This window comes from Mauremys reevesii, linkage group 7 (assembly GCF_016161935.1).
Source record: "Mauremys reevesii isolate NIE-2019 linkage group 7, ASM1616193v1, whole genome shotgun sequence".
NCBI lineage: Eukaryota > Metazoa > Chordata > Testudines > Geoemydidae > Mauremys > Mauremys reevesii.
In genome coordinates, this window is record NC_052629.1 from 30,007,650 (window position 1) to 30,021,650 (window position 14,001).

Consider the following 14,001-nt stretch of genomic DNA (forward strand, 5'->3'; position numbering starts at 1 on the left):
CTGATTCATTGTGGGAAGATATGAAGTGGGCATGACCATGTGGTCAGAAAGAATGAGCAGCAAAGATAGGGATGTCTTGCAGGGAACTCTAGAAACAGTCAGGCTTGGGGAGAAAGCTTAAAATGAGGTTTACGTTCTGTTATTATTTGTGTTACCAAAAAGCCAAATCCAAGAAAAAGGGTAAATCTGACCAAATACAAAGTATTTACACTTTATCTGATGTTGGATGGGAATGCCAGACGCTCAAAGAGGCCAAATGTGTGCCTTAACTAGAGTGGCCGGTCAGTTTTGTATGCTGGGATTAAATTACTCTTAAAAGAATTGGATTTATAAATATTCAAGGAGAAAGGGAAGATATTAAAATACATTAATTTCAGACTAAACTATATACTCTTATGGGTTGCATTAAACCTTGCTGAAATTGGTTAGTGTAACCTTTCATTCGGGTTAAGTATAAAAAGCAATTGAGCTACTTTATTCAACCAGATAGCTGAAACAATAGGAGCATCACCCAAAATATGGATACCTAACAAGGCTTGAGTAACCATGTGGCCCAAGAGGTTTCCCTGGTGACTGATAAAGCAAATGCAAGGGCTAGGGCATTAACTGGTAGAACTGTATATGTCTGTGTGTGAGAGAGAAGCAGCAGCAGCAACACCAAAGAAGCGGAGAGAGAAGGCAGCTGAAAGCTGAGGACATTGCCACAGAAGAACTGGTAGTGTGTGTGCTTGAGGAAAAGCTGAGAGAGCACTTTTGGGCTATGTGTTAGCTGGAAAGGGGCTTCGAAGAGTGAGCAAAGAAACTACTCCTGCCTCCTGCTGTTTGATCCCATCTGTTTTCAAGGAAACAGGTCTTTATGTACATATTAGGTAAATAAATAGGATTGCATCAAAGAAATACCTCACTATCATCAACTTCTCCTCTTAATGGAAACAACCTGCTACAACCAGATTTTGGCTACCTGCTCAGGTCAAAAGGTAACAATGCTGTAGACTCCTCAGTGCACAGACTTTTCTGATTTTTAAAATTTAGTGAGGAACAGTCTGTGCAATATCAAATGGGTCCATCTAAACAGTATTATCACCCATTCTTGAGACTGACACTCCATGAAAGGTACTTTGAACACTGCCTAATAAAATATTTTGCCATGAAAAAAATACAAGCTATTGATTTTTGTTGTATTGTCTAGATAAAGTCCTCTGAATAACTATAGCTGTAAAAAGTAGTAATAGCTGACCTTCTTGTATATTGTCTTTAATCCTGGACCAGTCTTAAGAGGAAAACGTTTTCTGAAGTTTTGTGATTGTTTGATTGGAGAAGGTAATGAAATTATTTCCCCACTTTCTTCAAACCAGTTTTTGCCCTTGTTAGAAATATTTCAGAATTTCAATAGATGTACATATGACATGTTAAAAAATTCTATACATTTCATTTACTGATTTTATTTTACATTTTACATACAGCATTTTTAGCTTTTAATAGAACAATATATTTACCCCTTCTTGTTTCAGAAGACGATTTTCCATTTTGTTATAACTTCTCCTACAAATTTCTGGTTTTCTTGGAATATACAATCCTTCATCTTCTAGGATGCGTGGCATCATGCCTTTTGGTAGTTTAAAGCTGTGAACCACTTGAAAACAACAATTACTGCATGTAAATTTTCAACTAAAAGTGATGCAAATAAAATGTAAAACTAAAATTTAAAAAAACCCTGAGTATTTGTACTGCTCTAATTTTTTTACTTGAAAGCATAAAGCGAAAGAGTGATCAAAGGTTTTGTTCTTGATGCTACTGTAAGTAACACCATTCCATAACTATTTCTAACACAAGAACATAAGTCATATAATTAATTCTGATAACATCAAACTGTTCCCAATCCAGTCAGCTTTCTTACTGCCGGAAAAGAAGGCTCCCAAGGAGTCAGCTGACACAGAGACTAAACTACCTTCTCAACCTAAGGGGTGACTCCTCCAGGTGAGGGTTAAGAAAGATTTGGCAGTGCGGTATGAGGAAGTGTACTGCTGTTGTTGCCTGTGCTGAACCACATCTATGAATTAATATTACTACTATACTTTGCATTTATAAAGCACATTTCATCTGAGCACATATTATTATTAGTAATAATTATTATCCTTATTTTACAGATGAGGAAACTGAGGCACAGACAAGTGTAGTGACTAGCCCAAGGCCACAAAGGTTCTGAACTGATGTCAGTGGAAGTTTTTCTACTGATGTTGATAGGCTTTGGATCACGAGTTGGTGGCAGTATTCGGAGTAGATGCTTGGATGCTTTTGGAGGAGGAGGTGGCCCATATACAGGATGATCTTTCCAGAATCAGAGTATCCTTCCAACCTAAATCTGACCTAAAATATGAGGATCTGGTTTTGAACATCTAATTTATTCCAATTATCTCCTGACATGACCTCCCAGTCTTCTAAGTGGAACAACATAAAAATACAAGAATGTAGCAACCAATGGCTCTCAAGACTGGAAACTGGAATCAGAACAACTAGAAACCTGTTACAACTGTTCCAGGTGGGAACACATAGAGCTTTCATTCACTTACATTAAAATTCCCTTATTTTCTCTGTACTATAGTTCCCTCGTTAGATCAGCTGCAAGATGACCATGACCCTATTCTTGACAGAGCATACACCTCACAGTTCCTCACTATGTCTATGACCACTCTCCTCCTCTAAAAGTAAAAATTGGTATCTAGGCCCTCATTGAGATCAGATGATTTATTAAAAGAAACCTTTATCATCAAAAAGAAGGAGGAGTACTTGTGGCACCTTAGAGACTAGCAAATTTATTTGAGCATAAGTTTTTGTGGGCATGCATCCAATGAAGTGGGTTTTAGCCCACGAAAGCTTATGCTCAAATAAATTTGTTAGTATCTAAGGTGCCACAAGTACTCCTCCTTCTTTTTGCTGATACAGACTAACACGGCTACCACTCTGAAACCTTTATCATCATCTGGTTCTGAGTATTATTCTTAGATTCTATACAATCTTGGACATATCAGTACGCCGTCTCCCTCTGGAGTTAATGGAAGCTTTGTTATTGACTTCATAGGGAGCAAGGTTAGGCTCCTTAATTTTATTGTACTCTATACTTCCAATAAAAATATTAAAAAAAAAATCAAACTAAGATTTCCCCCCTACATTTTTTTAACTGTGATTAATTTTTTTAATGGCTTGACAGCCCTAAAAAAAACCCCTCAAAGTTAAAAAAATTCTCATTATTAAATATATATAGTTTAGATTAGTAAATTTAGTAATTTAGATTAGTATTGTACAGATTGTAACATTTTGGGGACTGGGTTTTTAACTCTTATTTGTCTTTAAAATACCTAAAATACCTCACATTTGTTACTGTATAAATAATAATTACTTTTTTTTCTGGCAAGAACACTGATTTAACAGTTTAGCTGATCACTGCAATTTCCTAAAATTCTTCCCATCTTCTTCTAGTCCATTTTGTCAACTGATGTGGTGGCAATTTCTGTCCAGCCATGAGATATGTACTGAAGCTGCAGTTAAGTTAAGGCAATAGATAAGTTGGTATGGGTTAATGTAGATAAAAAGGTATGTGGTTAGTGGCAGATGGTTAAGATGATTAGATGATATGAGCTGGGAGATAAGACGGTAGATGGTTGCAGTTAAGGATCTGAATCACACACTCTTCTTTATTTGCACAATTTATAAAATAATTACACATTTTTGTCATGTAATTTTTGCTTTTCGTAAAATTGAACCTAGTTTAAACGCCAGAGCTACTAGACTAGAGCACAGACACAGATCTATTTGCATTTATATCTACAGACTGGATTCAATATTGGCTCTGAAAGTTTACTTTATTCTTTATCTTCACTTAATTCACCCTGAGAACTGCACATGTCATAGTGCTAGCTACACTAATGCCATTCATCATATACTTAATAATTTTCCTAATTTTATATGAAAGGCACAATACCTGGAGAACTGCTTGGCACAAAAAGATGTTCCCATTGCTTGTTAATGTGCAGTTCATTGCATTCATATTCAGCAGCTTTCACTTCAAGCACATCTGGCAATAAAACATCTTCCACACTGTCAAGCAGAGGACTACTTTCATCATTCAAGACATCAAGATCTCGATGACTGTCATGTATTAATTTCTGCTGTTCATCAAGAAAATCAATTCCATTTACACACAAATTAACAGAATGATGTGATATATATGATAAATATCTACATTAGCATAAAAGAATTGCTCGATAAATTAATCTAAATGGACACAATAATCCTCAGGAAAAGCAAATTTTCTGTTTTGTTTCCCTTTCCTATCTATATGTAAGCAGAGTCAGGATGAGCTCTACCCTGACATTCAGTGGTAAATTATGAGGAGTGGGCAAAGGAATTTCAAGAATGTGCATTTGCATTGGTAAACCCACTCCACTTAGCATAGCACACAGCAGCCTGGGATGGTTATTTTCATAGCTGTGGGATCCCCAATTTCTTTGTTATTGGGGCAGGAAGGGAAAAAAGTGCTGTCACCCTAATTATGTGAATGAGGAACTATGAGACTGCTTTATGAGAGAAATGACTCAACCTACATTAAATAGTACTTGCTAGACAAGGGACATGGGTTCCAAAACCCAGTGAAAGGAAGAGAGGTTGGGGACTGGTGTGTGTACCTGATGGTATGGGCCCCTTTTGAGGGCCTGGAACACCAATTGCACATCCTCCTCTCTCCACTGTTAAAGAACAGAGCTAATTTTGAATCCTTTAGGAGTCCATCTAGAGGCTGCTGACCTGAATTCACGTTGGGCCAATGTGGCACTGGGGCTCCCCTACTACAAGCTGAAACCACTAAGAGCTGAAATCACTAAAAGAGCTAAGCTTACTGAGCTGAGATCACTGAGTGGGGGAGCCTGAAGATCGATCACTAAGCGGCTGGTAGAGCGGAGCAGTCTGCAGCATGTTGGAGCAGCCCATAGAACAGTGAGCAGTGTGGAGCGGTTTGTTGGGACGGCTGACGTGGTTCACGGGTCTGCTGGAGGAACAGCACAGCTGGTGGAGTGGAGCCAGTCGTGGTGAAGGCTGCAGCAGAACTCCACGGAGAAGCAGGGCAGTCGGCCCTGGCCCACGTAAGGTGCCCCTTAACACCTTGTGTGTGCCCCCCCCCATTTCCACCCAGGCTGGGGTGTGGTGTAAAACTCTGCAGATAAACTTTTGAACTCTGGGGTGGCACTGACCAGAGACAGAGACTTTTGGGTTGTTGGACTTTGCGGTGATTGACTTAAGACCCTAAGGGGGAAAGGACATTGCCAAATGTACTTGGAGGTGGGTTTTTTGCTTATGGTTTGTGTATAGTCCTGTTTGTGGTGTCTCTCCAACGTGATGCCGCATTGGTTCCCTCCTTTATTAAAAGGATTTTGCTGCACGCCTCCTAGAGGCGCCCGGGGGGGGTGGTAGGTAATTGTCCCAGGTCACTGGGTGGGGGCTTGAGCCGGTTTTGCATTGTGTTATTGAAACGGAACCCCTGGATACTGAACCCGGCCCTTGTTGCTGCCAACTTAGAGGGGCAGAAGGGTTACATATAGTATTTCTATAATGCGTATCACTATAGTATCTAAGTGCTGAACAATGAAATAGCCTTCAAGCCTAGTTGTACCTTCAATGATAGAAGAGACAGAAAATCCCTGAACTTTGAGTGACATAACTCAGAGTAACCCATCATCCAGAAATTTTTTTTTCTTATCTCCAAGAGAGCAAAACATTTTGCACAGAAAGTTTAAAAAAAACAAACAAACCTTGGCTCTCTGATTAGGAGAAAATGAGCCTCCTTCATGGGGGGTGGGGGCTCATCTGCTTTCTCTGCTGTTTTTACTGGACTGAAATTCCAAGAAGTAGTAACATAGGGCCAACAATGGAGGGTTGTAAAGGAGCTGGCTACCACCCTGGACAAACCAGTTTTTCAAGTTTGAATTTGGTATGAGGGTAGAGGGAGATAACTAAGCAATGGATCACTGGTGGGAGACTGAATACCTGATGAGACTAATCAGCGTGTTACAAAGGAGGTTATACAAGAAAGGGGCTCTCATCAGCCATTTTGGAGAAAGAGGGGGGAAAGACCAGAAGTAGGCTGCAGGAATGAGAGGGACTCCATGTTCTGAAAGAGAAGCCATGTGCAAGAGGGAAGGAGGAGAGGAAGGATGGATGGATCCTAGACTCCTTAAAAAACTCTGACCAGACCCCAAAGAATGCTCAAATGTGGTGAGGAAACTGAAGCAGAGAAATGTGTGCAGGATTTTTATTATTCTATCTAGATCCCTCCATTTCTTGTGCTATCTAAAGTAAAGAGTAATTTGGTTAGAAACCTTTGCAAAAACTGGTGGTTATGTGCTTCAACTATCACATATCCATGGAGAGGTAAATGGTTAACCAAAGTACCCACAAGGTTGGAGCTCTGCTTAAGCAACTGGTGTCTTGGAGGAGTCGGCACTGGTCCTTGGGGCTTACAGCGGCTGAACCATGAGGTCCCACTTCCATGAAGGAGGGGTACAGGGTGTACAAGGGGGCTCAGGGCAGGGAGTTGGGGTGCAGGAGGGGTGCGAGGTGCAGGCAGGAGGCTTAGGGCAGGGAGTTGGGGGGCAGAGTGCAGGAGGGATTCAGGCTCCAACACGGCGCCACTTATCTAAAGCAGCTCCGGGGTGGCAGCAGCGCGCACCAGGGCCAAGGCAGGCTCGCTGCACACCTGCCCTGTCCCTGGCACCATGCCGCTCCAGGGAGCGCTGCGGCCCCTGGGAGAGGGAGGAGTGGAAGGCTCCACATGCACTGTCCTTGCCACGCCTCCAGGTACCTCCCCTGAAGCTCCCATTGGCTGCAGTTCCCTGTTCCCGGCCAATGGGAACTGCGGGGAGCAGTGCCTGGAGGGAAGGGCGACGCATGGAACCCTCTGTCCCCCCGCCCGGGGGCTGCAGAGAAAAAATGGTTACTTACCTTTGTAACTGTTGTTCTTCGAGATGTGTTGCTCATATCCATTCCATGTAGGTGCGTGCGCGCCGCGTGCACATTCGTCGGAAGACTTTTACCCTAGCAACTCAGTGGGTCGGCTGGGCGCCCCCTGGAGTGGCGCCACCATGGCGCCGGATATATACACCAGCCGACCCACCCACTCCTCAGTTCCTTCTTGCCGGCTACTCCAACAGTGGGGAAGGAGGGTGGGTTTGGAATGGATATGAGCAACACATCTCGAAGAACAACAGTTACAAAGGTAAGTAACCGTTTTTTCTTCTTCGAGTGATTGCTCATATCCATTCCATGTAGGTGATTCCCAAGCCTTACGCAGGCGGTGGGGTCGGAGTGAGATGTTGCAGAATGCAAACTGCTGAGCCAAAGGCTGCATCATCTCTGGACAGCCAGACCAAAGAGGCAAAGGTCCGGATAGAGGACCATGTAGTAGCATGACATAGCCCCTGGAAGGGTATGTGAGTCGGAAAGGCAGGAGAAGAAGCCTGAGCCCTGGTGAAACGAGCAGTAAGGTGGCCCGACGGAACATGGACCAGTCACAGGAGGAGCAAATGCATGACGTCACCCAAGATGGAAAGCTCTGGGAGGAGACAGGTAGGCCCTTCATCCGGTCTGCCAATACAACGAAGAGTTGGGGGCGTACAAAAAGGCTTGTCCGCTCGACATAAAAAGCGAGCGCCCTACGGACGTCTAGGGAGGGGCAAATGAGCTCCCGTCGCAATGAATGGGGCTTCGGAAGAAGACCGGAAGGAAGATATCCCGGATGATATGAAAGGTCAACAGCACCTTAGGGAGGAAGGCCAGACGTGGTCACAACCACCCCTTGTCCTTATGCAACATAGTGTACTGTGGGTTCACTGTAAGAGCCCGAAGCTCGGAGACTTGTCCAGCCGATGCAAGGCGACAAGGAAAAAGCTGTCCCTCAGGACATGTATCTCAGCGAGCATGTTGTCAGTGGTTCGAATGGAGCAGGCATAAGTCTGCTTATAACCAGGTTGAAGACCCAGGAGTTGGTGGGGCGGTGAACCTGGGGGCATAAATGCCCCAAGGCCTTGAGGAACCTAGAAACCACAGCGTGTGAGAATATGAAGCGGCCACTCTCCCTTGGGAGGAAGGTAGAGACGGCTGCCAAGTGCACCCTTAATGATGAACTGCGCCAGGCGCTGCTGTTTGAAGATCATAGGGAATCCCAGAGGAAATAGAATTGAACCTCTGTGGGGGAAACATTGTGTTTCGTAGCAGCAAGAGAAAGACTGCCAGTTGGGCAGAAATGTTAACCGAGTGGAAGGCTTCCTACCACCCAGGAGAATCCTGTAGAACCGAGGCAGAACAATGTAACACGGATCGGTTTAGGCCCGCAGCAGGCATGCGGAGATGTGCAGGGATTGCAGGTCAAGGTGGTAAAGTTTGCCGTGACCCAGCGTTATGAGGTCTGGGCAAAGAGGCAGGGGAATCGGTTGGCTACCGACAGGTCTAGCGACATGGTGTACCAGTGCTGCCTGGACCACGCTGGAGCTATCATGATCAGATGCGCTCTGTCCCTGCGGAGTGTTAGCAGGACCTTGCGAACCAGCGGGAGCGGTGGGAAAAAACGGACGGCAGACGGCTCGTCCATGGCATCAGAAAAACAGCCAAGATCGAGTCCTGGGGGAGGCCTTGGCATGAGCAGAACTTCTCTCTCGTTCCGTTCCCGCGAGAGCGAAGTTCCAGAAATGTAATGGCTAACATCTGGAGGAATCCACCACTTGAGAGACCGGAAGGAACTGCTGAGGCGATCCGCCAGAGTGTTCCGGTCCCCAAGAGAAAGGACGCTACCAGGTCCGTCCATTGAGCTGTGCAGGAGACCCAGAGCTGGATAGCTCCCTGCCAAAAAGAGGAGGACCGTGCTCCTCCGTGCTTGTTTATGCAACGGGTGTCCGTTGTGTTATCTGTGAACACGTAGACACAAAAGCCTTGTAGGTGCTGCTGAAGCGCCTGGAACACAAGGCAGACTGCTCTCAACTCCTGGACATTGATGTGCAAGGGCAGCTGTTGAGCCAACCAAAGGTCTGGAGTGGGAAACTGACCCAAGTGAGCACCCCAGTCAAGAGATGGGGCGTCCATCATGAGGGACACCGAGGGTGAGGTGGATGGAACAGCACCCCTGCACACGTCACGGAGGGCGTCGACCCCCAGTCGAGGGAGCCTAGGACGCTCGGGGGGATCGAGGCGACCATGACCATGCTGTCTCTGGCCGGGTGGTACACTGAGGTGAGTCACGATTAAAGTGTACGGAGGTGAAGCCTGGCATGTTCGGTTATGCACGTGCAGGCAGCCATGTGGCCCAGAAAATCTAGGCAAGTTCAAGCCAAAGTTGCTGGGAAGGTCCGTAGACCTTGTACAATGGTTACCAACACGTGAAAGCAAGGCGTAGGTAAGCAGGCTGTGCGATACTGAAGTCCAAAGTGGCCTCAGTTAAGTGTATTCCCTGAGCAGGAATCCGGGTGGAGTTCGCTATATGGATCCTCAGGCCTAAACGCAGGAATAGGACCTCGTCGACGCCCACGAGTGGTAACTTGGGCCCCGGGGGCCCCTGGAATGAGCCAATCGTCCAGATACGGAGAACGTGTATTCGACAGTGGCGGAGAGGGCGGCGACTACAGCCAGAGACTGTGAATACACAGGGGGCTGGATAGGTCAGCCAGGAGGACCGTAAAATGGAAATGATGGTTGGCCACAAACCGGAGGTACCTGCTGTGGATACCATGCGGAACTCCAGGTATATCATAACTTGTTGAGCTCCCGCAGGTCTAGGATAGGTCTGAGACCAAACTTCACCTTGGGGATCAGGAACTAGTGGGGCTAGAACCTTTTGTCCCTTTCGACTGCGGAACCTCCTCTATAGCTCCGATGGTGAGGAGCACCCGCACCTCTTGCAAGAGGAATTGCTCGTGAGAGGGGTCCCTAAGAGGGACGAGGAGGGATAGGCTTTTGCCCGATTGGTGGTTGGGAGGACCCTGATTTTGGCCCCTTAGGGGTCCCGACCAACGCCTACGACTGCCTCAGCGTCGCCTGCTGGCAAAGCCTTGTCTTTGGCTAGGCGCAGGGTAAGGGCGGCGAGGCTGGGCGGAACGGTCGGCGGTGAGACATCGGCATGTACATGCCGAGAGGGAGTGCATAGTGACCTCGCTGACCTTTGGGCTTTGCAGCCTAGGGCCAGTTTTGAGAACAGGCCTTTGTCATTGAAGGACAAGTCCTGTATAGTGTGCAGCAGCTGCGAGGGAAGGCTTGATAACTGGAGCCATGAAATGCACCTCGTGGCAACACCCGAGGCCAGAGCTGTGGCTGTGGAGTCCGCTACCTCCAACAAGGTGTGGAGGGAAGCTCTCGCCACTCTGAACCCTTTTTCCAGGAGGGCATTAAACTCTTGACGGGAGATCTGAGAACCCGACTTCGTAAAGTCTCCCACTAGATGACAAGGGAGCAGGGGGAAAGACATACATATAGGTGCCCGTCGCCCCTGGAGGATACCATGCACATGCATTCGACTCCCGTGCCTACGGGCGGGATAGTGGCCACCTGGAGATTCATAGTGAATGCCACCCGTCTCGGGAGGTCCTGATGGGCCCCCAGGCCAATTAGGGGAGGGCCTAAGGAGCACGCTTCTGCCACCGCCTCATCTGGGGAGGAGGGAGACGAAAAGCCGGGGCAAGTGGGTCTTGTGCGGGCTCACGCTCCTGGACGACCTGCTGATCTGGTGGGATGTGGGAATCCGGTGGCAGAACCGGACTCCCTCAGTACCGGTCGGAGGGGGACGACTAACTGTCACCCCTGGTACCCATTGCTCTGACGGAACAGAGCGTGATGGGAGCACAGGTAGCGCGCCCAAGATGTACAGGGCAGCCACTGATGGAGGTCAGGGTTCTGTCCTGGAGCACCCGGAAGACTCTGGTGTCCACATCCGAATGGATGGCCATGGAGAAGTTAAAGCCCTGAGCGGAGTCTCCCTCTCCAGCTCATGGCGCTCGACGCGGCACCGGGAATCGGTACCGTGAGGCCTACCGGTACCAGGAGTGAAAATGGGACCTGCGACCGGAGCGATGCTGGGAGGCTGGCCAAGATCTCGAGGCTCAACGCCGGGAGTGGCTACGTGAGTCCAGTGCCTGGAGCGGTGCCGGGAGCTGGATCTGCACCGAGTGTACCAGGTCGGGAAACGGGCCGTTGATCGGTGCCGCGGGTACGACCGGTACCGATATGGGGAAACGGTGCCAGGACCGTGAATGGTGCCGGCACCGGGCTTGACGACAGGACCGAGAACATCTGCGGGACTGCAATCGTGAACGGTGCCGCTCTGTGGTGCCGACGCCGGGTGGCGTGAGCAAGACAGGCTCGCGATAGACAATATAACCTGCACCGGCGGTACCGGGGGTTAAAGCAGCGCAGGTTCTGCCCTTACCATTAACACCCTCGCTGGGGAAATGTTTCCTGCGTGGAGGGAATAGTGAGGACAACCACAGCTCGCATCAGGGAGCGTTCAGGTGGTGGACTCGACGGCTCCTGCGTGGCCGGAGTCTACGGTGCTGATACTGTCGGTGCTGCAGCAGGTACCGGCGCCGGGCAGTGCGACGTAGTAGAGCGCTCGGGCTGCGGAGCAGGCGACTCAGACGCAGCTTAATCGCAAGCTCGACCACGGTTCGTACCGGGGAGCTTTCCAGCACCGGACTCGACGGCTCTTGCCTGGCCGGAGTTAACGGTGCGGATATCGTCGGTGCCGCGGCAGACATCGGTGCCGGGCGATCCCACTGAGCATAGCGTTCGGCTGCGGAGCAGGCGGCTCGGATGCAGCTTCATAGCGAGCTCGACCACGGTCCGTACCGGGGAGCTTTCCAGCACCGGACTCGACGGCTCTTGCCTGGCCAGAGTTAATGGTGCGGATATTGTCAGTGCCGCGGCAGACATCGGTGCCGGGCGATCCAACTGAGCATAGCGCTCGGCTGCGGAGCAGGCAGCTCGGATGCAGCAAGTATATTGTGCCTCTTCATCCTCCAGGCCGAGTGGACGTCGGAGCCAGCGACGGTCGGCGCCGAGAGGCCTTGGCGGTACCGGCAATCCGGTGCCGAGGGAGCGCTCCTTGAAGATTAACCAGCGCTCGGTGCCGAGAGCAGAGGAGCAAGAGCTGCCACCCTCAGGAGCTGTTTGAGACGAAAGTCCCGCTCTCCTTTGATCTCGGATTAAAGGCCTCACAAATGCGGCACTTATCTATGAGGTGAGATTCCTCGAGGCACTTAGGAGAGGATCTCTTGTCGGCATCGGCTTGTGGCTGGCCGAGCATTATAAAACCCTGTGGACCGGGCATCGGACCTGGCACCGGGTGAGGGGAAGGGGATAAACCCCGAATCCCTGTGAAATAAATACTATACTACTAACAAACAAGGTTAACTACAACTATAAACATCTGAACTATATACCTAACGAGAGAAACTACGAGTAGCTAGGGAAGTGGAGGTCAGCTAAGCCGCGCTCCACTGTTCCAACGACCGACACGGGCGGTAAGAAGGAACTGAGGAGTGGGTGGGTCGGCTGGTGTATATATCCGGCGCCATGGTGGCGCCACTCCAGGGGGCGCCCAGCCGACCCACTGAGTTGCTAGGGTAAAAGTCTTCCGACGAACGTGCACGCGGCGCGCACACCCCTACATGGAATGGATATGAGCAATCACTCGAAGAAGAACTGGTACCAGCCGCTTCTGTAGAGCAGCGCAGGGTGTGCGGGGCCCCACGGGGCCACAGGGGGCAATCCCGCGGGCCTGATCCAAAGCCCTGAGGAGCCGGATTCGGCCTGTGGGCCATAGTTTGCCCACCCCAGTCTAGCATTTGGGGATTCAAATGTAGCAGCCTGGTGAATGTCTAACACGGGAAGCTTCACCAGGGCTGTGGCAACATAAAAAGTCTTTGCAGGATTGGGGCCTTAGTTTATTTTAAACTCTACACACTACACACACAAAAGATATTGGCTCTAGTTGTAGAAAAAAGTAGACTACTGATGGATTTGTCTTACTATTATTTTGTTCCGCCTTACCAATAGTTTACTATCACTTTAAATCTACAATGTTTTTATAATCCTACGATGCATAATTGTTTATCCTTTATACAATCCAAATGTTGCATATTATTTAATAATACCAGTGATGTGCATTATAATTTATACAAAAAGTAAGACAAGGTCCCTATCCTGATAAGTTTATAACCAAGTGTTAAAGAGTAAAGACATGATCAACAATGTTTTAGGAGAATTAATGAAACAAAACAAGAGGGGACACAGTTCTTGGAAGGGCATTTTGCTTGTGTTTTATTTTATGGGCATAAATTATGGGTAGCAAATATTTGAGTTGTAAAGTTAACCTTTTTTTTCTTTTATATAAATAAATAACTCTTTTGTGCTCAGGAGCAAGACTGGCGATAGGAGCACTTCCAAAGTGATCAATGATTGAAAGCCAGCTAACTGAAACAAGTTGTGAGGTGCAAATCATAGGAGAGGAAATTTTTTGGGGAGACATGAAAGGAGGCACAGAATTACCTGGGGAAAGAGAAAATGTGCCTAGATATTACAGTGATGGGTGCTTTCCAATAGTTCATAGATGCCTGAAGGAGAGTGGCATTAGTTAAATTAAGAATACACAAGGAGGATTAGATAAATATGAGATATTCTTTAAGGAATACAGATGATTTTCATGAAGAAAAAATACTATACCTGGTATGTATTTTTGTCCAAATCTTTTAATTCTGAGCCTTCTTCACCAGTCATGATAAAAAATGTAAAACTGTCATCTGATAAGATTTCTGTCTAAGGATGAAAAACAAACAAACAAACAAACCCCAAGCATAAACACTAATCTTCAGCAATCATTATTATTATGGAGCGAAGTAAAAATCTTGTCTGCAACCAAAAAAAAACACAATCTTTTTCAGATTTAGGAATTGAAAATTGTTTTGATTTTCAGTA

At 47.5% G+C, this 14,001-nt stretch overlaps 1 protein-coding gene across 3 annotated transcripts in view; it reads right to left on the minus strand.

Moving 5' to 3' along the window:
- The window catches only part of CC2D2B (coiled-coil and C2 domain containing 2B), a 112,399-nt gene that overhangs the window by 75,939 nt on the left and 22,459 nt on the right, over positions 1-14,001 (minus strand). For 2 of the 3 annotated variants that reach the window (XM_039482535.1, XM_039482533.1), the window contains 4 exons: positions 13,750-13,842; positions 3,980-4,166; positions 1,497-1,633; positions 1,238-1,363 (listed from right to left, as the gene is read on the minus strand). In XM_039482535.1, the coding sequence (XP_039338469.1) occupies positions 1,238-1,363; positions 1,497-1,633; positions 3,980-4,166; positions 13,750-13,842 (543 nt within the window). Of the gene's footprint in view, positions 1-1,237; positions 1,364-1,496; positions 1,634-3,397; positions 3,494-3,979; positions 4,167-13,749; positions 13,843-14,001 lie in introns of those variants that run through there. The other variant, XM_039482536.1, reaches the window with a different exon arrangement.